This window comes from Mycteria americana, chromosome Z, assembly GCF_035582795.1.
Source record: "Mycteria americana isolate JAX WOST 10 ecotype Jacksonville Zoo and Gardens chromosome Z, USCA_MyAme_1.0, whole genome shotgun sequence".
Classification (NCBI taxonomy): Eukaryota; Metazoa; Chordata; class Aves; order Ciconiiformes; family Ciconiidae; genus Mycteria; species Mycteria americana.
This window is the reverse complement of record NC_134396.1, coordinates 5,872,006-5,899,679: the sequence shown is the minus strand read 5'-3', so window position 1 is coordinate 5,899,679 and position 27,674 is coordinate 5,872,006. Positions and strand designations below refer to the sequence as shown.

At 38.7% G+C, this 27,674-nt stretch overlaps 1 protein-coding gene across 8 annotated transcripts in view; it reads right to left on the bottom strand.

Moving 5' to 3' along the window:
• Positions 1-509: 509 nt before the first annotated feature.
• RAI14 (retinoic acid induced 14) overlaps positions 510-27,674 on the bottom strand; it is an 85,814-nt gene continuing 58,649 nt past the window's right edge. Inside the window, exons 4-18 of one of the 8 annotated variants that reach the window (XM_075488563.1) lie at positions 18,591-18,679; positions 16,757-16,821; positions 15,374-15,431; positions 14,809-14,879; positions 13,286-13,392; positions 11,808-11,986; positions 11,048-11,076; positions 10,014-10,100; positions 9,262-9,348; positions 7,916-7,997; positions 7,446-7,564; positions 5,406-6,932; positions 4,472-4,621; positions 2,800-2,865; positions 510-2,541 (exon numbers count right to left, since the gene is read on the bottom strand). In XM_075488563.1, the coding sequence (XP_075344678.1) occupies positions 2,464-2,541; positions 2,800-2,865; positions 4,472-4,621; positions 5,406-6,932; positions 7,446-7,564; positions 7,916-7,997; positions 9,262-9,348; positions 10,014-10,100; positions 11,048-11,076; positions 11,808-11,986; positions 13,286-13,392; positions 14,809-14,879; positions 15,374-15,431; positions 16,757-16,821; positions 18,591-18,679 (2,794 nt within the window). In that variant the 3' untranslated portion in view covers positions 510-2,463. The remainder of the gene's footprint in view (positions 2,542-2,799; positions 2,866-4,471; positions 4,622-5,405; positions 6,933-7,445; positions 7,565-7,915; positions 7,998-9,261; positions 9,349-10,013; positions 10,101-11,047; positions 11,077-11,807; positions 11,987-13,285; positions 13,393-14,808; positions 14,880-15,373; positions 15,432-16,756; positions 16,822-18,590; positions 18,680-27,674) is intronic. The other 7 variants (XM_075488564.1, XM_075488565.1, XM_075488567.1 and 4 more) reach the window with 7 other exon arrangements.

The following is a 27,674-nucleotide window of genomic DNA, read 5'->3' as shown; positions in this document are numbered from 1 at the left end:
CAATGGGGCTGACTGTGTAACTATTGCTATGTTTAAAGATAAGTATACATAGCCATATATCCATATGCATAATACACATATATATACTTTCGCTGTAGTTCTGTGTGTGGAGTGAAGTGCTAAGTGATAGAGAACCACAGTTCTGAAAAATTGTGGGACCTCACCAATCTGTGCTACTGCTCTAAGGTAGTTTTAAACTTAGCTGGAATGCATCCAGCGGCGAATGGGAAAACTGTATTACCTCTAGCAAGATGACCATGTGAGAAACGGCTCTGCACTTAGCAATCGGATAGAAGGCATAATCTGCAAAACTGGTTGCACGGAGTTTGGAGTGGATTCTGTTCTACCTGACAGATCAAGAAAGTTACAATTTCAGGGAGGAAAACCTGGTGTTATCTGACAGCTATCTAAACATGAGATATAGAAGATATTTGCACTATGTTAAAACAGTGTAGTGAGATTTCCTGCAATACAAAAAGTAAATGAAGGCACAAAAAGAACAAAGTTGAAAAAATTGGAAATAGTTTATTTGCTGCATAAGGAAACTTCTTGCAAATTACATATAAAGAAACTTGCTATGCTGTAGTATATAATTTTCAATATTCCACAAAGATAATTGTAATAAATATACAAACCAAAACAAAGTAGAAGACTAAATCCATCAGGCAACCTACAAAATGGTTCATCAAGTTTTATACTTTGCAGCATTAGCATGCTTAAAGTCTTGTTGTTCATTTCGAAGTGCTGCAGCAAAATTCTTTTCACATTTCTTTGGAGCATTTTCAAAGCCATCTAACTATAAAATACTGTTCAAAATTAGCAGGCATTCGTTAAACCACCCAAGAAAGGTAACACCAAGGTCTAACTGATGCAAAGGTGTGATTTTTCTTTTTGCTTTTAAAATCCATTTTAGTTTTGCCAGGGTTAGGAATTGTCTGATATAAGTGCACTATGAGTCCAGTCAGCCTGAGGCACTGCTGACTCTTGTCATATTAAGACTCTATATAAAATTCATAGATTATATAGCTCTGGAAGATTCTCTATTAGAGACATATCCCCTAACAGGAATAAAACGAATACCATAGTGAAGTTGCAAGCTAGTTAGAATGGTTGTACCCTCAAGTGCAGTGTGTGCTTAGAAACATTTTTCCATCGTTTTATCCTATACCATATCAGGCATTTTTATTTTATTTTAAATTTAAAAGTGCTGACAAAGGTTTTACTGATCCCCATGGCCTCTAGAAACAACATGCAGAAATTTTTGACACCTTTTGCTGTTCTCTACCTATCATTTCTACATTTTTTGAAACAGCAGGCTGAATTGCATTTTACACTTCACTGCTCTGGACCACACTGACAGACAGGTCTATTATTCCATACAGATCTTTTACTGAAACTGAAATCACTTCACTGTGCTTCACTATTACTGAATACTTGGGGGTATAAAAAGAAACTCTCTAAAACACGATTACCTAAAAATATTTGTTAATAAGCTTAATGCAAACATTATGTAGAAAAAATGGTTTAGTTACAAAAAATTCATTAGAGGGCCAATAAAAATATACTGAAGAGAAGATCTTTACAAAAGTGAGGTTAGGAATTATGAGGCATTGACATTCACTGTAAACATCCTGTGTTCACTAGAATCCCTTGTCTAAAGTGTATGTTCTGGTTTTGTTCCTGAGCTTCAGGGCCAACACTTGCATAGACAGCTAAACCTATCATAAAGGGTTGTTTATACAGACTTTTCTGTACTGCTTCGTACAGAACTTCAATAAACTAATGACTTTACCTTTTGAAATAGTTTCATTCCACTACCAGGCAGTTCAAGGAAACTATGAAGCATGGTATGATTTTTGTGTACTCAGTGCATTGGATGGGTTGGGACAGCTACCTTATGGTGTGTTAATCTTAAATAGTATTACGCTAAGAAGTGTTTGATGTTCTGGCTTACCATAAATATCTAACTTCTGCTCACTGCTGCAAGGCTCACTTCTGCTCTGCAAAGACTGCATATGGCAAAATGTCAGGAATCTGAGTGCTACAACATAAAACAACTAAGTTAATCCCCAATAACAAGATGCAGCTTATAAACAGTACAGAAGACCTTATGGAGAATTTCACCTTTACCCAGGAAACACGAGCGCTTTTCTCTAGATTAACCTCCCTCTATTGGAGGAAGCTAGAGAGTACTTTCAGGGTAAACATGACATGGAGTGGCCTAAGTGAAAAGTCTGAAGAACATACTTGCATTTTGGATATGAAAAGCAGGCATGTGTTTAGTTACTGCACATGCAAATGCACATGGGAAGTGGTAGGGACAGACAAACAAATCCACCTCACAAACAGCACAATAACACAAAAGCAGCAAATTGCCAATTTTAAATCTTATGTTAAGGCAAATCTAGATAAACACCCATAACAGGATTAATAAAAATGGGGAGTATTCCTTGGCCTTTTTGTTTACTTCTTCTGTGATTGGCTTTTACACATTGATAAAATTTGTTTAAGCACTTTCTGGACATCTTCATCCATTTGACCCTAGACAAGGGGAGAAAGAAGAAAAGATGATTGAATTCAAGCATCACTCTACTCTTTAGGAAGATTTACAAACTATTTTTAAGGTACAGTAATCAGATCGATTTCCCAAAAGGAAGCAGTGTTAAATTTGTGCTTTAACAGTCATACCTTTTGGGTAGGATGTCTTAGATAAAACATGCAAAGTTCTTACCAGATCTGCAGGAGAAACATCTTTCATTAAAATACCAACACTGCGTAACTAACAATATGCAACCATACCTGCACAGCATAGAGAAGATGCATCCTGTAAACTGAGACAATTTCCTGATGTTGTTTCTTTGTTTCCTAGAAAATAGTTAAGCAGAAAGTCACAGGGCATTCAGAAATGTTGAATTCAGAACTCCCCAACTAGATTCAGAGAGCTCTGGGGAATTACAAACCATAGTCTTGTGCATGCATGGAAAACCAGCTCAGAGAGCACTGTCCCACTAGCCATCTGAAACATAATTTCCTCAGAAGTGTGGTCCACAGAAACGCTGTAATTCTACCCATCCCAGTAAAAAAGTTGGTGAGATGACATCAGTTCTAAGAAGCTAGGAAGTGCTGAGCTGCAAAGATGTGGACTGAGCACATACTCTACTTCGGAGCTTATCAGCAACCAGAATTGAGGAAAGCCAACAGTATTCTGACAAATCAACCCTCAACTGCAACTGAGCTCTTCCCTGAATTCAGTGACTCATCTGTCAGCTAATGCCCTCCCAGGGAAGAGGAGGTGCTTACCAAGGTCTTAACCCATGAAATCCTCAGTTAATTACTATACATTCAAACAAGGAAAGCCAACCTCCTTCTTCATGACCACAGACTGCCACATTCCAGAAGCCATCTTTCCAAATAAACGTGAAGCTGTTAGGGAAGCTAGCCTACAAGAAGGAAAGAATGCTTCTGTCCTGTTTTAAATCCTACCTACTTTCCTAATGTGTTGCATATCTTTGCCCCTTACACTACTTTGCTTGTCCTTGAGCAGTGGGAGATGAAGGGTCCTTTTGGACTTGGTGGACTAGGATAAGAAACAGTCTGGGCCTTCACCCTGACAGGATGCTGTGTTTAACTGTCTGCCACTTATTTCTCCCCACTGCAAGGGAATTTTTCTGGCCCATATGCATATTGACTCTTCTTTCTGTCTGCTGGGGAAGGTAGGAAAGCAGACACCAGGTAAGCCATTTAGCATGTCAGGCTGGGAATCCTCTTTTCCGAGTTACTCCAGAGCTCTCAGCAAAGGCCTCTGGTGGGCAGTACCTTCTTTTCCCCCTCAGCAGTGAATTAAAGTGCTCCTTCGGACAGGCAAGCTCTTGGAAATAGCAATTATGACTCAACCCAGCTTAGAAGACTGGACCTTTCATGCACAAACAAGTACAATCCTAGGAAAAAAAACTTTAAGCAGTTCAAAATTTCAGAGAATAAACTGTGCTCCCTATAAACAGATGGATTTGCTTGATTTGAAACTTCACACCTTCAGTGACTATTTTCCTCCAGAAAGTCAAGCTTATTTTAGCTTAAAAACCCAAAAGACTTCAGCTGACGAATGTTCTTGAGAAAACACACAAATCCACTGCAACACTGGCCATATTTTTCACAAATCAGGGTCTTAGCAGCATGCCTGTCTGGTCACCACATTCCACTACAAGTACAGGAATTTTGCTCCACTATTGATCTGAGGAAATATATTGCGGAAAACAGCTTTAGTAGTTAAGACTATTTCTAAAGAGCAATTTGTGACTTGCAGATTCCTAAATGTTTCAGAGAAACAGAGTAATTATAGAATTTCTGGATGAAAATTCCTTTCCTTGTACTCATTAACTGTGCTCTATTTTAAATAAGGCAGAGTGAAGAATGGCACGCATATCTTCAGAGAGCTGGGAATAATGGTGGGTTTACAAATTATCACACTTACAGTCAGTTGGTTTTGCAACTGCTTCACTTGTTGTTGTAATGCCTCCAGCTGCTGGCTTTGTCTTTTGGGGGCACTGGTCGAGTAGGAAAGCTGAGAAAGGCTGTTCAATGCTTCTTTTAATTTGCTAACCTCCTTGGACATTTCATTGATCTAGGGAGGCAAAAGATAGGTTTTCATTAAAATCTGCAAGGCATACTGTATTCTTGTGGGTCTCATCTTGGGGTTACTTGTGACTTAAATTTAAGAAGTGGGGAAAAACAAGATGTAAACTCAATGGACAAAAAGAGACATCATGTAAGCAAAGGGTTAGAATGCTTCTCTATCCCTCCTCCTAGCCTAGTCAATTCAAAATGCTCTGAAAGCCAGCAATATTTACAAACAAGGATTGCATTTACCACCTTTACAAACACTGCTGCTGAACACAAGACAGAAACTTACCAAACAGGCCAGCTATTCACAGCTAGCAAAATACATAGCTTTTTATAAAGAAATTTGTAGTGACAGATATGGTAGTTGCAGAGGAAAAATAGTCAAGCTAAGGTTGAGATTATATAGTAAAATCACAATAGTCAATTTTTGCTCTTTTCTGATCTTTTGTTTTCTTGTCTCCTCTGGAATCTCTTCCTGCTGTAAATCCCACTTCTTTGACTTCAGTTGCCTGAATAGTGTGAACCCAACCTAAGCAGAACTTAAAAGAGGTAAATGGAAAGATCATGCATATCTGCACAGGGTTGGAAAACCAACTGTAAAGTCAAACATATTGAAAACTTCTTTGACTTTGATATCTGAATTTTTAGATGGGCAAATGCACTCAAAAGTTACTACACACTATGACACTTCACACAACATCATTTATTAGGTCACCCATGTGCCATTCAACATGTTTTGCAGTCTCAATTTGTGTACTACCCCTCCACTGTAGTGAATCACTAACCTTTTTATCTTTATCCTCTTCTAATTTTGATGAGCTTTCAGAATATCTTTTCATTTCAAGAAGATCTTCTTGAGCTTGATGGTACTTTTGGTGAAGACCAGTCACCTCCCGTTCCTTTGCTTCAAGCAGAGTATGCATACCTTCCTTCTCTTCTTTCAAGTGCAAAACCTCATTTCTCAGTTGCATAGCATCTAAGGACACATTTTCCTTCTCTTGGATTACATCCTTCAGTTTGGATGACAAAACACTAACTTCACCCTCTAGTGATGACTGGAGCTTTTCATATGTAGCCTTGGGTACCATTGCCTCATTAATTGCAGCTTTCTCTTCCAGTAATTCCTTCTGTAGGTTTATTACTTCACTTTCCTTGTTGGTAAGCAGTCCTTTGAGTTCATTTATTTCTTCCTCCATTTCCCTTACAGTATTTCTGAGTCCATTCATCACCTGATGGTGTTCAGTAATTGGCAAAGAGTTTTGTTTCTGAGTGTCTAACAGTTGCTTTAGTTCTTCTGCTTCATCTAGTACTTTTGTGTACTGGGATTTAATTTCTGATAACTCATTCTCTGCTTTGTATTTCAAGGAATTTGTTACCTGCATCAGTTTCTCATGTTCATCTCTAGGAATGTAGTCCAAAGCTATATCATCTACAGTTTTTCTCTTCCTATAGTCTTCAAGCTCTGTTTGTGCTTCTTTGTACAACTGAGACAATTCACTAAGTTGTCTGTTGAGCTCATCTATCATTCTGTGCATTGCATCTTTCATTTCTCCAGCTTCAGCACTAGATTCCAACTGTGTCTGATTTGTCAGCTTGTCCTGTAGCCTTTTAATTTCCTCTTGCCCTTCTTTGTACCTCTCAATCAACAACGCTTTCTCTTGATTAATGTTATCAATAACTGAACAATAGGAATTCTTCATTTCCTCACACTCTTCCACAGACAATTTGCTTGCCACATTCTGCTCTCTTTCGTCAAACTTTTTCTGTAGTTCTCTCACTTTCTCTTTTTGTCTTTCACTTTCCTCCAACGCTCTCTTCAATTCTTGCTTAAGCATTTCAACTTCTCCGCATGTAACCTTCAACCTACTCAGATCAGAACTGGTTTCTTCACTTTCAGAGGAAACAAGACCCAGCTTCATCTGCCTTTGTACATTCAAAACTTCTTTCACAGCTTCCTCATACCTGTTTTGAGTTTCTTGGAACTTCAGGTTAAGATCAGAACCATTTTCTGAAATGTCTGTGCTATTTAAATGATCCGTTTCTGGGACTCCAGACTGGGCCTGAGCTTCTATGTGCTTTCTTTTGGCTTCAGAATTCTCTAATTTCCTCTGCACGTCCTTTAAGTCTTCCTGGAGGTACTTCATTTTTATTTCACTGGGGCTTGTCAACTTTTCTTGAATTTGGGTGGCATTGAATGTGGACTTCAGCTCCTGAGCTGAGAACTCATTTTTTCTATCTGCTGTTTGCTCAAACTCTGTTTGGGTTGAATGATAAGATTCTATGGTTGAATCCACTTCTTTAGGCGTTCTTTCCTGTGCAAGAAGAAACCCAAACAATCGCACAATAAGAACAAGTACATGATTATATTTTTTAGAATAGAGTAAGCAAGGAAATCTTGCCACATCCTACAGAGACAGACAATTAAAGCACCATGGAAAAAAGTTTTAGAAAAATTCAAAACCCAGCTGCTCCCACTTAGTCATCTACAGCAAGAGAAGGAAGTAAGTGCCAAGCTCCTCTGAAAGTCTGGGCTGATCTCCATAAGCTAATAATCAAAGCTATGCAAATTAAAATTCTGCTAACACAACTGTTAACAACATCTTGTAGAATGTGGTTATCATAACAAACAAAGTTATTCAGTAATTTATGGGAAAAATGAGAAGATTAAAACACTGATTTAATCCTTTGGGGCAGAGTGTTTCCATGATCTTACCACCGACAAGCTCATTAAGTTATCTTCACAGTACATCTCTTTAAAACAGTAAGCAGCTCTTTGTTCTGCTAGCAGACTAAGAGAGCACTAGAACAGCACAAAAATATGCCACCTGTAATTTGTCCTGCAGCTCCTTATTGTGCAATGTCAAAGAAGCAATTTTTGCTTGCATCAACAGAAGTAGATCTTGCTGGTCAGCTTCAGAACTCACATCCAATAAACTATCAGCACCTTTGGAGAAAAAAAAGATTCAAAAGCTTTCAAAAAGCTGAAATGCTAGCTAGCTAGTTAGTTATTCTAACATTTCAAATTAAACAGTTTGTTCCCATGACCACTAAGTGTAGTGAGCAAGCAAACTGTTCCTAGAAACTCTTTCCCCAAAAATATGTTAGATCACCCAATAGAAGCAGGAGGTTTTGGTGGGGAGCTGCTAGTGAAATTACAAAACATTACTCCCAATACTTATTGTGTCTCACATTCTAAGTGGAAAGGCATAGAGGATTTCTGACCAGATTTCAACATTTCACACCACCTAAAACACCTACCCAAACACGAAAAGAAGGATTAAGTGTTATTATATACCTGTTGTGCTGTCACTCAGTCTGTCTTTATTATCTCGATGCAAGGAGCTGAATTCTTCCTGCTGAGACACCAAAAGAAAACACTTTCACAGAAAGCAGATGTAAAGTTGGACAGTTCACCAAAGAGAAGTATAGACAGTATAGATCCTGCTGGATAAAGCCTGGAAAAGTGGGTTTCTTTTCTTTCTGGGGTCTTGCTTAATTGTAGCATGTGGCCAGTATTTCAAAGCCTGCTGTCCTGGTTTCAGCTGAGATAGAGTTAATTTTCTTTATAGTGGCTGGTATGGGGCTATGTTTTGGATTTGTGCTGAAGAAAGTGTTGATAATACAGAGATGTTTTAGTTGCTGCTGTACTAGTCAAGGACTTTTCAGCTTCCCATGCTCTGCCAGGTGCAGAAGAAGCTGGGAGGGGACACAGCCAGGACAGCTGACCCAAACTGGCCAAAGGGCTATTCCATACCATATGACGTCATGCTCAGTATATAAAGCTGGGGAAGAAGAAGGAAGGGGGGACATTTGGAGTGATGGCGTTTGTCTTCCCAAGGAACCGCTACGCGTGATGGAGCCCTGCTTTCCTGGAGATGGCTGAACACCTGCCTGCCCATGGGAAGGAGTGAATGAATGCCTTGCTTTGCTTTGCTTGCTTGTGCACGGCTTTTGATTTACCTATTAAACTGTTTTTATCTCAACCCTTGAGTTTTCTAACTTTTGCTCTTCCAATTCTCTCCCCCATCCCACCAGGGAGGAGTGAGTGAGCAGCTGCGTGGTGCTTAGTTGCCGGCTGGGGCTAAAGCACGACACCTGCTAAAGCCCTTCAAGTTCCATTGCCCAATTCTCATTAAATATTAATGAAATATGGGCAACTATCTCATAGATAGTTTGGAAGGCTGCAGCCCCTGTGATAAATAATAGCAATATATTGTCATGTATTTAAAAAAAAAAAAAATCTTCAACACCATAAGGTAAAGATCAGACAGAGCACACTCAACGATTTCCCTGATGCCTTTTGGTGAAAGGTTCTCTATGTTTTGCATTGCAGAATGCCATGCACTTTGCTAGTATTAGGTTATGAGCTCTCACAGCATCAATACTTACTTTCATAACCATATTCCTAAATGCTAACTAATTTATGACTAATTCTATTTACATATTCAGTAAACATTAAAGTAATCCACACTTGCTTTATAAATTACATTGAAATAGATTTGGATTCCTTTTTGTTCCTAAAACTCAGCTAATTAATTCACAGGAGACTCTGCAGTCAGCAAAATAGATTATTAAGCAAAACAGATTATTAAGATACTATACTTTCCTTCCCTAAGCTTCATAGGAACAGAAAACGGATACCTTGCACACTTGGTCAGCAAAGAAAGCCTGCCCTTTTCCAGTCATGGGAGTTGAAGTTGATGAGTGCGGAGAGGACAAATCACTAAGCTGTAAAAGATTTTATATAAATAGGTATGTGTACATATGTATACATACAACTCTCATACATACATACTACCTCTCCAACATGTGCCCATATACACACACACACAGATTAAAGAGTACTTTTCCCTTCACTAACATAAAGTCACAGCTCTAAGTTAGTTTCAAAGAGCAGATCTAATTATTCAGTGTTCTTCTGAGTCAGTATTACATATGCAGTGTAGCTGTTATACAGGTAACGTTCCAGTTTAACATTAAACCTAACTGTTAAACTGCATTTTGATACTCTATAAATCTATTTAAGTATTTTACTTTCAGATTTATATATGCATATAATAATGTGTACGTATATATATATAATTAAAATACAAATAATTATTTACTTATGGAAGTTGGCAAAACCAGGAGAACTTCAACTTTAGATGGAAGAAGCAATTGTACAGTAAAATTTGTACAGTTGTATCTTAGACCATGCTGTATTTCAAGCAATTTTGATTAGATAACCTAACCAACATGTGCTTTCATGGTGTCATCCTAATGTCAGGAAAAGCACTCATTGTAAGACAGGCATATAAAATAACAGTGACAGAGCAAATCCAGCCCACATCATTCATAATGTTCATAATGCTTTTCACCCCCTAATAGCATCTAAAAATTGGTCTTTTCTTTACCTGAATAGGACTGATAGGAGGAGGTGGGGCTTTGCGTTTTTTTGGAGTTCCACTTCTTTCTGAACTTAATTTAGAGCCTTGATCATGCTGAAAGTTTCACCAGCCAGAAAAGGTAGGTTTGTTAGTTCGGTTAGTAAAGTCCGAGCAAGTTGTTTTATTAAAAAAAAATAAAATCCCACATTAATATCAACTTTAGCAGCTCATGCAGTGCCTTGGGTTTTTTCCTATGTAAAGACTACACCTCTGCTAACACAAAGATATTAAACATGCCTGACAATAAGAATCCACCCTCTTGTAATCCATGCTTCAGTGAAAACAAACAAGATTTAGTGAAAAAGCAGAAGCTGACAATTGGTTTAGCACTCGTGATCTTAAATACTTCCATTCATACATAGTCCCAGTCATGCCATTCTTCACGGCTTCCACCTTTCCTCTCTACCAACTTTGGCCTGAGCTCCCTGAAAAACCCACCTCTCCACTCAGAGAAGGAATGAATCAATGCATTGCACCCTCGTCCACTTTCCAGCCACCAGCTGGTTTACGAGGTCTACTTGAACTCCAAGATATGATACTAAATAAAAAATGTAAGAAACTAATTTAATTGCCTAAATCTGCTGGGATTCTCAGAGGTGGGGGTCTCCAGTGAGATGTAACTTATGTGTTTCGGAAACAGAGAACTTTTCTAGATCATCTTCTCTACAGTTTAGAGATAGGAAGTCCAAAAGCCAAGCTCTTGCATTACACATGAGAAAAGTGGGGTATCTTCCTGGCACAGATGCGCGCATACACTTCCTGCCTGCCTTTTCTCACCGAGGGTGCTGGCTGCTGTTACAGTGAGAAGCTAAGTCTAAAAGCGATGTTCCTGAAATACATTTCTTAAATAAGCAACAAAAACCTTTCACATTACAGAGTAGTCAATAGCAGCACATCTCAGAGTGACATTTACTAGTGCTTCTAGTCATGTCAATTACCATTTTTTCTTAAGTTACAAGCCTATATAGCCCACGTATTTTTAAAACCAAAAGGACAAATACCTGCTTTGCTTTTGTTGGTGACTTTGTATCTGTGAAGAGGAAAGAAGTGGAATTAAGAACAGCTATCAAAGAAAAAGTTATTTGCCATTCCTAACCCATCTCTCAGCTCTACTTCTCACACCATAAATACTTTGTTTGGTTTTTGAATTCCTGTGTGAAATCTGAGAAATATACTTTAATTTGCAAATTGCATTTGAACCATATCCTTTCTCTGCTGCTTTTTCGGTTTCATATTGAGATAAAATTGGAAGGATTGTGACAATTCTTATTCTACTATATTCTGAGACAAAATTCAAAGGACTGTTACAATTCTTATTCTACTATAGTCTTGCACCATTCTTGCACATTAGCTTCCTACTTCAGAAATCCATCTTAGTTTGACCATAACACCCTCTGTCTGCACTAGTTCCTTCTCCAAGCTACTGAGGAGCTATATGTTCCACTTACTCTTTCACATAATAAAAAAGGATCTATTCCAAATTGTATGCAAGACTTCACAATGCTGCTACATCAGCTTACCTTTTCTTTCTCCAAAACACCTCTTTTTGCCCTGCTCAGCGCTTTATCCCATGCTAAATATTATCATCTATGGCAAAGACCACATTTTCCTGCTTTTGGTCAAAGCCAGGAAAGCCAGACCATCTTTAAAGATGGCTTTTGGAATTTTTCAGGCTACCTTATGAAGTAAATTTGTTCATTGCTAACATACATATGTACAATTCAAGAAGTGACAAACTGCAGATCAGCATCTCTTACATACCCACATCCTGAGATAACTTTGATGATAGGAGATTCTGGATCCCTGTATTCTCGGAGAGCTTGGAATAATGCAGGGCATTCTGTCCAAAGACATCTACTAAACTGACATCGGCACCTTTCCTAAGGAAGGCTTCCACCATGTTAAGGCTACCAGCTTCACAAGCCATCATCAAAGCAGTTCTGGACAAACACAGAGTAAGTGTCAAGACTGTACTCTTTAAGCAGCAGCACATTTTTTCAGGAAAAAACATGTGACAGATATTGTGCAATAAAGTCCAAGATTTTATCAACACGTGTATTGACACATACATGTAACTGTTGTTTCTCCTTACAAACACCTGCCTGCCCCTCCTCCTCTTCCCCATACTCCCCAGTTGGACCTTCTGAAAAGACCTGGCATGCTTTGCGCATGTCTCCAAACATTTCGAAAAATGGGTTGCTGAGGCTCAGAGGCGTCATAGCTAGAAACGGCTGCAGGATAAAGTCAGACTATCAAATGTCACTGCAACACTCCAATTACAGATCTGCAAGTGGTGGAACAGCATGAAAACATTTATTTCATTACTGCTCTCCTTCACGTGTTGCTTTTAAGACAAAACAGACAAACAGATTTCAACCAAAAAGCCAAATAAATCTCAAAGCTCTTCAGTGAGACTGAGATGGGTTTGATGTCAAATCCTAAGACACTCCCAGTTAAAAAAAAAAAAAAAAGCCATTAGAGCAAATCAATTCCCTCTCCAACACAGGGCAGCTAGACAGTGACGGATCCTAGAGTAAGGGTAGCATTCAGAAGGAGTGTTTTCCTAAGAGGTTGTACCTGTTTTCCTCAATGACTTGAAGGGGTCATAAGAGACATACAGAATAATTACAAACACACAGAAAACCCCACCTTTCAAGCCTGCTCTAATATTGCTTTCCTGCTTGAGCATATTTCTCCCTTCTTAACATGAAAACATACCCAGTACGTTGGCCAAATTCCCTGGCAAACACATTCCTCAGTGCAGATATGAAACTGAAAAGTTACTACAGTGATAATATTTGCTAGGTATCAAGACAATCATTTCACTGATGAATTAAACGTACTCCCTGTAATAGGTAAGCCCTGGAGAAGTGATGGCTGTTGCAGTGCTGTGCTAAAAAGTAGTGCTGAGTGGCAACTTGGATAACACTTCCACAGTCACACGGATGGCTTTAGACTACCAAAATAATTCACTGAAAAGATTAATAATTACTGAAAAACGGGATTTACTGCTCTGGTAGCCCAAGGAAGATCTTACAGGCATATCTAGTTTTATAGTTGCATAGTTTCTGTTTCACCTTTCCTTTTAGGCAGAATTCTGTAAGCCTTCTCAACAATCAGGATATACTAGTACAGAAGGCATTATTTCACATAACAACAACTATTTTGCGAACAATTTGAGACAAGAGCTTCATTTGACAGTTAGCCTTGGAAAGAATTAACATGTTAACCTGCTGTACCTTCCATTTTTATCCCTGGTGTTGATGTCTGCTCCATGATCTAGAAGGTATTTGCAGACTTCTGTGTGACCATTTTGTACTGCAAGCAGCAGAGGTATGTTCCCATCCTAGGAATGCATTTAAAGAAACTATGAACAATAATCCATCCACTTACAAATATCACTCTGAGAATTAAAGGTCAGCTATGAACTCTCCTTCTATATAGCACAAACAAGGTGCTACCAGTAGATTTTTCTCACGTACCATAAATGTAGCTGGGTTTAATTCATCCCTTGGCCATGGGGGATGCAAAGCATTAAGAGCAGGAATGCTTTTTGCTGTCTGTACTGCTTTTGCTGTTTGCTTAATGCTATAACATGATGATTTTGGAACTACACAATACCTTTAAGTAGCTCCACAACAAAAATTATTAACTTCAACTAAGTACAAGGCAAAAATAAAACATTTCATATAACCACAGAATAACAGTTGGAAGACACCTCTAGAAGTCATCTGGGGTTTCTCCCCCTCTGCTCTCAATCCACAGCTAGGCAAACTTCAAGTTACAGTACATTGCTCAGAGACTTGTCCAGTCAAGTTTTAAGCATCTCCAAAGGCAGAGATACCGTGACGTCTCTAGGTACCAGTTCCAGTGTTTGACCACCTTCACGGTGAGATTTTTTTTTTTCCTTAGTACCTAACTGGAATTTCCCTATTAGATCCACTGCCCAAATTCTGACCATTGCTTGTAATCATTTTGTCATGCACCTCTGAGGTGGGTCTGTCTCCCTCTTCTCTATGATCAACCATGATGTAGCTGAGGACGTTTTTAAGATAATCCTACAGCCTTCTCTTTGTAAGATTGAACAAACCTTTGCTGCCTTTAAAATGCATTTGCTGAAATTTTAGGTCTAACCTCTGTGACAAGTTTTTTTAGTCGAAAGATCAGGTAAGAAGGAGATAGATCCAAGTCAAAAACAAATAAACAAGTTTAAATGGTTTTTTGCCTTTTTTTTCTTTTGTGCCCGATTTCTGTCAGGTTGCCTCTATCATCAGGGAGTTTTCTGTCAGGCAATTGCATCATTCCCAAAGATAGACCTGGTTGTTTGTAGACATTTCATAACAGTGAATGTAGTGTCCCTGAGCCTTTAGGCCACACCAAGTATATTTTTTTCCCCTCAGGCTTATCATACTCTAGTTGGGCTTTGTGAGCATTTCACAGCACTTGGCCACATAATGGACCTTTTCCAAAGCCTACTGGAGCCAATGAAGACTTTTAATCATGTTTTGAATGTATCAGAATTGATGCTAGCTACTTGTACCAATTTCTCAATTTAATGAGCAACAACTCCTGCCACTACTGTATTAGATTGTGAAATACTTCCACACCTCTGCTATGGTAAGCTGCAAAATGAACTTCCTCTGCCAGAGAAATCCAAGAAGAAATATAAGCATAGTATTGCTTTGAACTACTGCAGTTGAGATTGACTGGAGTGGAGACTGGTAAAAGCTGTGAAGTACACAATGGGAGAAGAGGTACGTACCAAATCTTTGACGTTAATTGGACACTTGTGTTCACACAGAAGCTGAACTGCCTGAAGACAACCACATGCCGCTAAAAAAAAGAGAGAGACAAGCATGAAAGTCCATTAAACCTCATTTTCAAAATTTGTGTTCTGCACTTCCACTTGCAATACTGCAGCATTACAGTGGGGTCCAAGAAAAACAAATTAATCTGTATTTCTCTTTTTTAAGAAGGAAGGAGAGAAAGACTAAAAGGATGAACAGCAAGCTGTATGCAGAAATACAACCAATATTCATGGTCCAAATTAGCATAAGAAAATATAATCTTTAAAGGACTGAAATGAGAACCAACCTAATCTTAAGTATCCCAATGACTCTGCACCTGCAAGTGTGAACTTGTTAACTGTAATTAACTGAAATTCAGTATTCACAGCATTTATCTAAAAAAGTACCTGAAATTTGTAAACCATCAGGTGGAGTCACTAGATTTATGCAATTAGAACGTAAAAAGCTCCACCAGGCTGAAGTGCTAGGAATATCAAGCACAACAAAACAGATAGTACACGCTTTCAACAAAGAAGTTACCTGCATAATGTAAAGCTGTTTTGCCAGAATTGTCAGTGCTGTCTGCTGGACATTTACTCTGCACAGTTCAAAAAGGAGAAGGGAAAAAAAAAAAAGGCACTTAGAGAAACACCAAGAAAATAAAACTTATGTTTGATGCTAAGAACAGAGTGCTGAACATCTTTAAGAAAAGTTTTATGAGCTATTCCAGAAAGCTCAGTCCATATTATAATAAAAAAAGAATACTAAAAAAAAGGCACAGCTTTTTTCTCTACCAATCTTGTCTCTCCTTTCTTGGTACCAGCTTACACTGAAGCCATAGGAAACACTCATGGTGAGGGAGATATCCCTAAAAATGTTATAGTTTTGGAACAATTTAAAACAGGAAATAAAAAAGGAAAGAAACTCTCTCCCCTACCTCAGAAAACAGCTAAAGCAACCACATTCTAAGGCAATTAGTCTTCAGTTATATCTGTTGAAGGCAATAGTTCCTTTTCATTTGTAAAAACTAAAGCATCAACAATCCAGTTATATTTTGTAGTACTATAAGCCACCAGCTACTACTGATCAATCTAGACTTTGAAGTAATAAATACAAAAATATCAAATTACAAATCTTTATCAAGACTTGTTTTGGTACAGTAAATTTTAATTTCAGTTTGCAGCAAAGAAAGAAACAATCTCACCCTGAAATAACGGACCTCTAAAAAACAAACATTAGAGCTTTTGACTTTCAAATACAGCCCTGCCTCCAATATCTACAATTTCCTAGGAAAACAGGTTCACAGAGATTCTGTAACAAAAATGTCAAGATTCTGCCTCTGTAAAATAATTATTTAGCCTGTTTTAATTCAACTCCAGCATGTTAAGATTAAAGTTCCTCACACATACAAACAGTTTATATCACAAAGCCAGTCCACAAAAGCAAGAAAGCTATTCTAAGAGCATGAATTATTAGAGAATATTACCAATGGGTTTTCACTTACAAACTTATTTAGAAATCTGTATATTGTAATAAAATTAGCAAAATAGCAACAAAAACACTCTGTGGTTATAGCTGGTAAGTGAATGGGTAGAAGATACTTGCTATTAAACACACATCTAGTTGCTGAGTTGATCATGCTGCTGCATGCGATACCATCAGTGACAGCTTGATGTCACTGTTTATGCTGTAAATGGGTTTGTGTTAGTCAAACCGTGGATATTTGCCATGAAATCCCGAAGTGGGGAGCCTCAGTGGTTAATGATAACCCCTTAATGATAAACTTAAGCACTTCTCTTGATTGCAAGGAGACAGGACAACAGTCTAGGAGTGTGATGCAGATTATTAGCAGGAAATGTGTCAATACCTAGTGGAACAAAAGGAAAACTTCAGAAGTCAAAATTAATTTAATTTTTACTTTACCTGAAGTAACCTCTTAATGCAATCAGGGTGGCTGTTCTTTGCTGCAAGATGTAAAGCGCTGTGCCCTAAATGAATAAAAGCAAAGCAAATAAAGTATTCAATCACACCAAAGCACAGGAATAAACTCTTCCATGACAAAGGCAAAATTTTGAATTATCCATCTTGTTCCTATCACAACACATGAAAAGTAAGGATAGAGAAAATAAAATAAAAACCTACATCAAGCAGAATGTATTTATGACAGACTGTTGTTCAGGCAGGTAACAAAATAATCTTAATGTCTAGCTTCATATAAAGGAATGACACAAACATTGTGTCAGACTATACCTTGGCAGAAGTAAGTCTATGTTTTGTTTCTTAAAAAACAATTTTCCTATATTAGTCAGCCTCCCTTGCAGAGAGATGACTGTCAAGTGTCTTCATGATTTCTTCCATTTGGCAATGAAAAAGGAACCCAGCACCCAAGAGCAAAACCAGCCAAATTCACCAGCTACCACTACAATGAATTTGTATCATCCATGGAGTGCATGTAGAAGAGGACTCGGAACACAGGCCTACTTCGGTTTGCCTATAATAGATTCCCTTTTCTGTTAATTTATTTATCATCTGTGAGCTCATACTTAGCTATGCAATACAGTGATTTACTGACTATGGCTTTATGATGAAAGACTACAGTCTCTCCTCTAGTTTGATCTTACTGAGCATCTGAAAAATTAAAGAGGCCAAGACAGCAAAAGAATAATTTACCCATGTAACTAAGAAAAGAAGGAGCCAAGATTTAGTACTCAGTACAGACAGAGCCACTTGTGACAGTCGAATCTCACTGTAAATAATGTGACTATTACAGTCAAGGCTTTCCCTAATGAATATTGGGTCAACACTCTCAGGTGAGAACAGGCAACCTCTTATTATCCAAACAACTAATAAATCCAGAGGCAAGATGAATTTTGAATTCTGAATAATAGTCTGTATCAGGTACATACATTCTCTTACCATTATGTATAATCTGAATGCTTCTTCCAGTATCACAGACACTTCCTTATAGAGGCAAATCATTTCAATGTATGACAGAAATCCCCTCAGGCTGCAATTGGTGGCCAAAACAGAACCCGTGAGCCCAACATTTACAGATAATTTCTGGAGAGACAGAATGCTGACAGCTCATTCAGGTGACTCGGCTAGCCAGAGAAAATGCTGGGCACAGACTCCACAGATATGTCAACTGAAATCTATTAAGAAGAGTTTGCCAGTTTCAAATTCAGCTCCCATCATTCTCCTAGTGGAGTAGCAATTAAGGCACAGGACTTTTGAGGGCTGAAACAGCATACTTAATAGCTCTCAGCTCTGTTTTGGCCTGTATCAGCTCTTTTCACTATGTCATAATCCTGAGGAAATGTCTTACTGCAACTCCTGTACAGTTAATGGAGTTAATAGCTTGGATACACATAAAAGCAACACCGAAGATCTTTATTTAACCTATAAGAAGCCTCAAATGGAGTTAACAAAAAGAGCTGGGGGAGGGGGATTTTTTTTTTTAATTTAAAAATAAATATAATTAAAAAAAAAAACAAACGAGCAACTATTTTGCATCTGGAGTCCACTATAAATGCTGACATTTATAGTATTAGGGCAAAAGTTTTTAAGGGCTTTAGAATCTGAAGTCTATGTGCAGAAAAGCAAGTATGCCTAAACCTGCAGGTGCCACAACTGCTTTTCCTACACGGTGAATGGGGAAAAGCAGTGTTGTCAAATCTGTAATTGCACTCTGCACATCAAGAACTATATAGGCACACTGAGTGTATTATGTTACATGTGTAGGTTCACAGAGGCATACCTGCACCATCTTGGGCTGTCACATCTGCACCATGTGTCACCATGATCCTGAGGCACTCTGCATGCCCTTTCGTGGCTGCCAGGTGAAAACTGGAAGAGAGCATTTACATGTCACTTTCCTTTTATTAAGACCTCCTTTCTCTTTCATTCACAAACCAAGTACTGGCAAGTTGTCCCCTCCCTGTCCTTAGACCTTTTGGCATCCCTCCACTGCCTCCCAAGAAGATAATCTGAAAGTGAGAAGGCACATCAAAAAGTTTTTGTAGTCATACTTTTACACAGGCTGCTGTCTCATTAACCCATGCCATAAACCTTACATGCATCTAGTCCCACCCAATTTCTAAACTAACGTCCCTAGTGATGGGCTTGCGGAATTAATGAAGAAAACACTCACAATGACTGACTTCGCTCTAGTCATTCTAGTTAACCCTGATTTCCCCCTTTCAGTGGACAAAATTTAGTTCCCAGAAAAGGTGATTCAGCTCCTAAATTAAACTAAATCAAGTTGTGTTTCTGCACTGTCCTTTACAGAGCCCATCTTTCTTCCACGTAGAGTGGGAAAAAAACCCCTTAGTGTTTGTGAATATCACCTGGAGAAATCAAAGCTACTGGATATTTGTGAGACTGTGCTAGAGATGTATTTTTCAACTTTTGGTTTTGCTTTTCATCTCAAGCACCTGCTTGTTTGAACAGTGGGAAATTGCAGAGATTACCAACCACACCACGGCAGGACACATTTAACAGCATCGATTACCAAGGATATAATTACAGAACAAACCAAAGAAGTTATACTGAATTCAAGCCTTTTTACAGCTGAAGGTTCATGTTTGACATCCTTGGCACCTCAAGATTCACAGAAGCAGTCCTATACACACACTGCCGACTTAATTTTGCTGGGAAGCAAAAACAAAGGAAAAGCTTCTGAAAACAGAGAAGTTTCTATCCTCCTGATGCATATCATGCCAACATCAGAGAGTCTCAAGATATAGGCACAGGCAGACATACTGCTTCCCCGTGGGTCCTACTAGTACTAGCTTGATATACAGAGCTGTTTTCCAGTGGGACTAATGTAAAAAACAAATTCAAGACAAAACACTTCCAATTACTATTAAATTGCGTGTGAAAAGTTGGGACCTTCATCAACATGCCCCAAACTGAAAAAGCCAGTATTCCCAGGATGTTTTCTAATATCTTTTAAAGGAGACATTCACTTTTAACATCATGCACCCGTATTAAGGGAAGTTTCCTCTGGAATTTAAAGGGAACATCACAAATCATGTAGCCACACCAACCACTGTATTTAAGAGTTTACATTTTGAACAACTGCTTCCTTTAAATGTTAAAACTAACACTGGAAGTTCAGCCTGCTAACCAGGGAAACTGGGAATAACAGGCAGGAATGAAACAGATATTTCTGGCACATAATATGTGAACTGCAACACTGTGTTTCTCTAAGCCGTAGATTTCTTTGCAGCCTTCTTGAAAACTCAGCAGAGAAAAAGACCTACAGACAAAATCTGGCAAAGGGCAGAGAATTAATCAAATCAGGAGAGCTCCTGGAACAGTCCTCTATCAAGTACAGCAACTACCTCGCTTCCTACAAGGAGTCCTTCCACACTGGCTGCTGCTGCTGCTGATTGCAAATGGCAGACAGGCAGCGCTTAAGCTTTGAAACATTCTCTGCAAATATAAAAATACCCTGTGTGCTCATCCTCATGCTTACTACTGCCTTAAACAAACTGAAGAGTTAACACTTCCTAGAGCATAAAAAGCACTGCTGCTGGCTGTTCTCTAGTCATTCAAAATCAAAACTTCATGTACTTGGTGACCAGTGCAAAGTTGTGTAAACATTCTTCTTTAGAAGAAGAGGTTTCTCAGGCTCTGGGAAAATGGCTGGGGGAGGGACACAAAAGGAGTCTGACAAATTCCAACACCTCTAGTTTAGCCGGCACAACATACCAGCAAATACCGAAACATGTTCAGATACATTTGTGTAGACACACAATACAATCGAGATCACTTAAATATTAGGAAGGCTGTGAAGCATGCACTTGGCTCACTTCATTTGACAATATTCATAAGAATAATAAATACCTGAATAATAAAAACTTGGCTAAGCCTGGGCCACTGAGGTTTTATGGACAGACTGTGTAGGATGGTGCCAAATGCAACACGAATACGCAAGTGCAAAAGAAGTTTTATTTAGGTAAAATCAGACTCCAAAGAAAGTAGCAAAGAGAGAAGAAAAACTTAACCCCTTTCAGGCTATGCACCTATGAACATATCTGTCCCACCAACGCAAACAATTCCCATGGCAGTTCTCAACAAGTCATCACACACGCAGATGCTTTGTTTCATGCGGCCAAAAATATTTTCAAGTAAGAAAGGCCTCATTAAAAATATTGCTTCTCCCAAACTGATGGAATGAAAGACACATAATCTGTTAGCAGTACAGATGGTGTGAAAGATGAGAGAACATGTATGAAGGATGTAAAGATCTAATGAGAGCAAAAATATAGAAGCTATGTGGAGAGTCCTGTGAAAAGAGAGGATGGTAAGGTTTAACTCTCAGTCATTTATACAGTGACCTAAGCCAAACAGCATTGGGCTGCTATGGCTCCCTCCCAATTTCTTGGTGTGTGTCCCCTCCCTACGTCCTCGTACTGCTACCATCTCTCACATAACCCTGTAGCGAGATGTTTTTTCATAATAATCTAAAAGCAATTGGGAGGAGAATGGGTGACATGGTTAGTTAGCTGCTGGTTTAGTAAACTGAACTGGCTTGCCAAGAAATCAGCCCTGCTCAAGATAGAGAGGAGAATGACTCCAGACGGGGATGAAACTATTAGTCATATTTAAGTCAGAGTATTTACAGAGTGCTGGGCACAGACTTCCCCTTGAGGACTAATTCTAACTGATTTTAAAGTTAATAGCCCTCGCTTTCTTTTTTTTTTTACTTTTAAAAAAAAAAACAAAACAAAACAACCAAAAGCCAAACCCTTTAGTAGTAGATACTGAGGGCTCCGGTGTAGCAAGGGGGGGGTCTTGAAATAAAGAAGCCTGTGGATATTCATTTCAGTACAGAATAATTCTTTACAAGCTACTTAAACTTTCCTCAAATATTTGAGGAAAAAGCTGCAGGTTTCCAAACACTGGAGTTCTCACCATCTGGAAGCCTTAAGCAGTGGTGCATTTTACTTGCATCTTCATGAATAAACGTCCCTTGATATGAAAGCAAACAACTTTTCCTCCCACTTCCTGGTTGTGCAATGACTTAGGCAAACAAAAACAAACATGTAAGGCTTGATTTGGAGCAAGGGACATGCTGAGGGTTAGATTCTCATTCAGCCTAAAATCCCATTACAGCATAGTTCATTTTCCCTTCGCAATACATAATCTTGTTACTACCACTTAGAGCCACATCTTGATGCCCCAGCCTGAACTGATTGGAGATAGATTTCTTTTATTGCTGTAAAACATTTATATTCTTCCTGAGGGGTGGGATGGTCTTTTATTACTGTCTCCAGACCTTTCAGTGCAGCAGAGGAGCAGCTACCCTTCCCATCCCAGTGGTTTTCTCATTAGATCCAGAAATTAATCAAGTCAGCATTTGAGACCCACCTCTGCAGCAGCTGATAGAGATCAGTTGGTTGACACTGTTTTTTCCTACTGGGAATGTACAGATCTCATAACTACACAGTCCTTGACAAGATAAGGTAAAAAATGATGTTCTTTGGGAGGAATACAAGGCCCAGTTGGACTAAACAGGCCTTGAGTGTAAGAGCGAACACACAGCAAAATTTCATCAGATTCAGGGTTAACTGGAGAACAGCTACAAGACTATCACCTCAAAGTCCTGTCAGGACCTCAAATTTCCTGACCAGAAATATTACTCAAATAACATTTTCAAATGCACTGATAGATGTTTTTTATGAATGCTTGGTGACTGAACAGAGTGGACAGCTGTGTATGACATCCTTGAACCAGTTTTAAACAGCAGATTTCTTACACATAGGAGATGTCAACTGGTGAAGCACTTACAACTGTCCTAAACAAGCCCTTTCCCTTATTCAGGGCAAACGACCTTTTCCACATTTTGGTTATAAAGTCAAGCTAGCAAGGGAATAGAGACTTCTTCAATCAGTGTCTGACAGACAGAGCACAAGAGTTTGGATAAAGCTTGCTAAGAGTTTGGTCCTTGCTAAAAGGCCGAGAATGAGTGTTTCCAGAAATTATTTAAATGCCAGACAGTCTAACAGAAAAGGGCTGTAATTTTTACTACTTAGCTCACATAAAACATTTCTTTACAAATCACTTCACCACAGGTAGAAGAACAGAATTAACCCACACTTAGAGGTTAGACTTGTACAAATAGAGCTAACTGAGATTGCTAAGGTGGTGTTAGCAATAAGACATGAGTCTGCCATACCCAGGTTCTCTGCTTAACCATTTGCACAGCTACATCCTGCAAAACTGAGCACAATCCTCTTACTGAATGTTATTTTGACAGCTGTCTTAAAACAACTGGGTGGTCCATATATCTAGGGAAAATGCCACAAAAGTAGAGTGGAACATGATAAAATCAGAAAAAATAAATACGAAGTCTTAATTTAAGACAGTAACTTTCTAAATAGGAAATTTTCATCTATGACAAGAAAAACAGGAAAAAAAAGAGCAGAAAAATTACACCCTATCAGGAGGCTCCATCTCTGTTTGTCAAGGTCATGCTCCGGTTTTTTTTCGGGGCAGTATTAGCATTCTCCGTAACACAGACTTTCTCCAGGGCCTGAAAGTAGTCTGACACATTACTTACCAAAATTCAAGGGAAATAAAGAACATGGGTGAGTTATGGATGCTAAGTGAATATTGTATTTGCTATTTTCTATTATGACAAACATGGAACAAAGTCAAACTTATATGCAAGTATGTAATACTATTGTTCTCTGCCATTTTAATCTGAGTGCTCTGAAAATATTTTAAGTGTAAGAATGTTTGAAATACACTATGAACTCACATACACTCATTGTCAAGGTTTATTTTGAGTAAAAACATCCCTCCCCAAGGCAGATGATTCTTCTTCATTTTCTAATGTACAGCAACTTTTTGTTGACTTTTAAAAAGTCTGACTTGTCTGCCAACAGTTTGATGATTTGTAGTTTCCTGACCAACCAACACCTCCACACAAACAAACAAGATTGATAAAATAAAGATACAGAGCTGCTTAGAGTCTTTGTAATGCTGACTGAAAAAATATAGAAGTGGAAGACATTCAAGCTTTGCTGCTACCAGATCAGACAGGCAAGCAACTCTTCAGCCATCTCACTCAGAAAGAGACCCACTGATAACCTGGCTGATTTTCTGCACTGAGTTGAGCATTTTAGAGGCAGCACCTAGCTTATAGTGTCTGTTACCCCTCAAAGCCTCAACTCCCGCTTCAATAGCAACAGCAAAAATAAATACATTAGATGATAGCTAGCTTTTGATTGTTTTCCACCACAGGCTGAGTGGCAGAAGTGCTAGAGTGCCTGAGACCTGACCTGGAGGAGAAAGGGCTGTCAGTACCACTAGAGCAGCATATTCTGTCCATGAAGGAAATACCTGCTGTAACTAAGGAGGAAGTCCAGTGTGATCTCCTCTCACATGTAGCACAATGACCAGTAATTAGAGAAGAATACAGTTTATTTTTCTGCGAATGGTTTGAGATTTTATCAGCATAAAAACAATGATGAAAGTAAGCCTTTTAAACAGAACAAATTTTTGACACATCCTGAATCTAATGCATAGAAAAATTATCACCTTCAGATTTAAAGACTGGCAAAGCCCCAGAATGGTCCTGAAACTGGAGGTGTTTTCTGCCTTCCTCTGCCAACCCAGACAGGGCTTTCAGCAAAGTAGGAACTGTCTGTTGCAGCAAGGATTATGCTTCTATGAGGAGCGCCTGCCCAGTTCTGCTTCTTCCTTGCACCAACACATGTAGGTAGGTAGGTATCTGTGTGACTGGTGAGCTGATACAGGGAACAAAACCAGCTGAAAACCAAAGCTGCCTTCCACTGTTTCATCACACAGTCACAGGTGCATGCACCGTGTCAGTGCAAAGGAAGGAATGGGACGTAGAATTTCACCTTAAACCTAAAAACTAAGATTAAACCATGAATGTTTCCCCATGAAAGCTACAGAATCTTTATCTTTCCCTGACTGCATTATCAAGAGACAGTCATCTGAGAAGATACATGTCTTAGGAACAGCCAGTCTTTTTATTATGGAGGAACCATCCACATGTTTGGCAAATGAGACTGCATTAAAGGAAAATCAGACATCTACAGGTACTACTATCAATACTTACTAGATCTTTAATTTTTTATTATTTTTTTTAAACAAATAAAAGCCATAGCTTCACACTGCACCCATTTCATCTCCTCCTAAGAGTAAATGTAATAAATGTGACTTTTCATTAAATGCTGGCAGTTCATGTCATGATCCTGCCACACACATGCATGCAGCCACAAGAATGCAAAAATCAGCTTAGGAAAAACAGTTACAGGAAATATATTTTGTTTTCAAGCCAGTGTTGGCACCATTACAAACTGAGAAAATTAAGTATTCTGAGTTTTAAGACATTCAATGAATGAGTTGCTACTAACATTTTCTGGAGTGCAGGCAGGTTAAGATTTTAACAAGTTGACATAGACAGGTATGGATTTCCTAGGAGCTGTGGGAGATTTTTCCTCTGTCTCCCTCTTAGCACCAGCCACTGCAAAGTGAAGCGATGCACACAGCCTGTGTTCTCCTATCTTCTATTTAAACATGAGATGGCATCTGCCCTCCCCCAAAACACACAAAACCCTCTGGCAAAAACCCTATGTCCCACTTCTGCGTTAGTATATATTGTGGAACAGCTTTCAAAAAAAAAAAAAACCACCACACAAAAAAAAACAAAACAAAAACCAAAACCAAACCAAAAACTAAAACCAAAAGCAGTTTTCATATAAAGTTTCTAGCTTTGCCTCATAGCATAAAAAGTCTTGTTTCAATCATACACACCTCGAGGTATAGGACATTAATAAAAGGCAAGCCTGCTGAATGGCCGTTTTCTTAATAGGAAAGAAGCAATTGCATCATGCAATACAGGAGCTGGCAAGCTCCAGACTCCTGATTTTAGCCTTCAAACTCAGCAAAAATATCCACCCAGCTGCTCTTCAGAGAGATTTCTGGGATCCCCAGAAGCTTTATATTTTTCATTCTCAGGTTGTGTTCCAGCAGTTCCATTTTCATACACAGTTTTCTTTGGCAAACTCCATTACCATATTACCACAAATTCCCACTTCGAGTCTGAAATGTATAGACTTTTCTTCCATGTACCATTAATTGTAAACATAAGAGCTCACAATTTAGATTTATCATATCAAGTTTCCTGCAGTGTCCATTTTTTTTAAAGTCCCTCCATAACTAACGTCAGCAAATTGCAACAGAGATTCTGCCAAGGGCAAGCTTCAGGACACTCCTAGGTGTTGACAGAAAGTCTGAAGTTTTGAAATAATACTTTTATTTTGATGTTGTAGGGTAGGAAAATGGGCAAAGTACAAGAAACAATGAAGTCTCAAAAAGCTTAAAGAGCCTAGAAATGAGAGCAGTGTTGCCTGTGCCTTTAAAGCCAAGTTCAGAGGGATGGAGGAAGGCAGAGGAGTAGGGAAGATTCCTTCTGATAGTTTCTTTAAAAACACATGCCCCATCTAAAGCCCAAAGGGGTGCACAGTTAGCTTCTCAATAGATATGCCTTCTGGCAGAACACCTTTTTAGCAAAGGGTGAAATCCCTGAGGATACCATGGATGTTCCCCGATCAACATAACTTCCTTCCTGAGTTAGGTAAAACCAGCTAGCCACCTGCTGCACTTTCTTGCAAGGCCAGAATAGAGTTCAAAGTTAAAATTAAGCCCAACAACGAAAGCAATGACTAGGATCTCCCTTGACCTTCATCCTCCAACACAACCCACTTGGTATTGCTGTCTATGGGCCAGCAAATGCTAATAACCACCTTAGGACATGAAAAGTGATGAAATTAGAGCAAGGAAATCGCAAACCATGTTAGTGTAACAAGAGGCCAGGAAAAGGCTGGAAAGGCTGAGAACAACCGTGTAAAAGTTAATCTAAAGAAAATATTTTTTTTGCATGAAAATCCAGCAAGGCTGAAGGACTGCATATAGTGCTCCAAGAACCAAAGAGCATGGTTATCCTTAAGCGACATGAGAGAGGTTGACAAAGGATAGCTCAGGGTTATGTGCTGTGTTTGAAGTTTCTGTGCCTTTTACACTGGTAATACTTCAGACCTCTTCAGATTTGAAGCAACAGAACGATATGGAGGGGTTTTTTTTATTAAACTGTATAAAGTGAACTCTTACTTCATAGGGGAATTACAAACCAAGTGCAATAATATGTTCTTAATAGTAATTAATCTACTAGTACCACATTCTTCAGAGACCGCTGGTTAAGATGACCTCTTAACATCTGTTTTTATAAACTCTTTAAATGATTATGGCAATATATTTTATTTTGCATTTCAGAATAACTATACTACTAAAGCTTTTAAGATTCCACATTTCTGAAGAGGAGTAGGGACTGGAACACAGACATGTGCAGGAAAAGGCAACTTCAGAGCTTTCCTACGTTTTCCAGTTAGTACTTTCCTAACACAGAATGCACATGTAAAGCAGGTAGAAGAAAATGCAGAGTGATATATAAGCCTGATAAATAAGCAGCCACCAGCATAGTCTATTGCCTAAGACCTCATTTTGAAGCCAAAAAAATTGAAATAAATCCAACATTGGCACATTGCTCTGTTTTGGCTGTCTGTTCCCTTTCCCTTCCTAGATTAGAGTACATTTTTAAGCCAGTAGCAGCCAGTTGGTGTAATTAAAATCTACACATACAGCTCATTTGGTTGCATAAGTCTTTGAAAAACATGTAAAACACTGCAGCCCATTATGTAGCTGTAAATCTGAAAACAACTGCAGCTTAGCCCTGTCCCTTCCAGCCTTAGAGAGCCTGGTTCTGGCTGAACCATGAGAGGCACGCTTCCCTCGTGCTCCC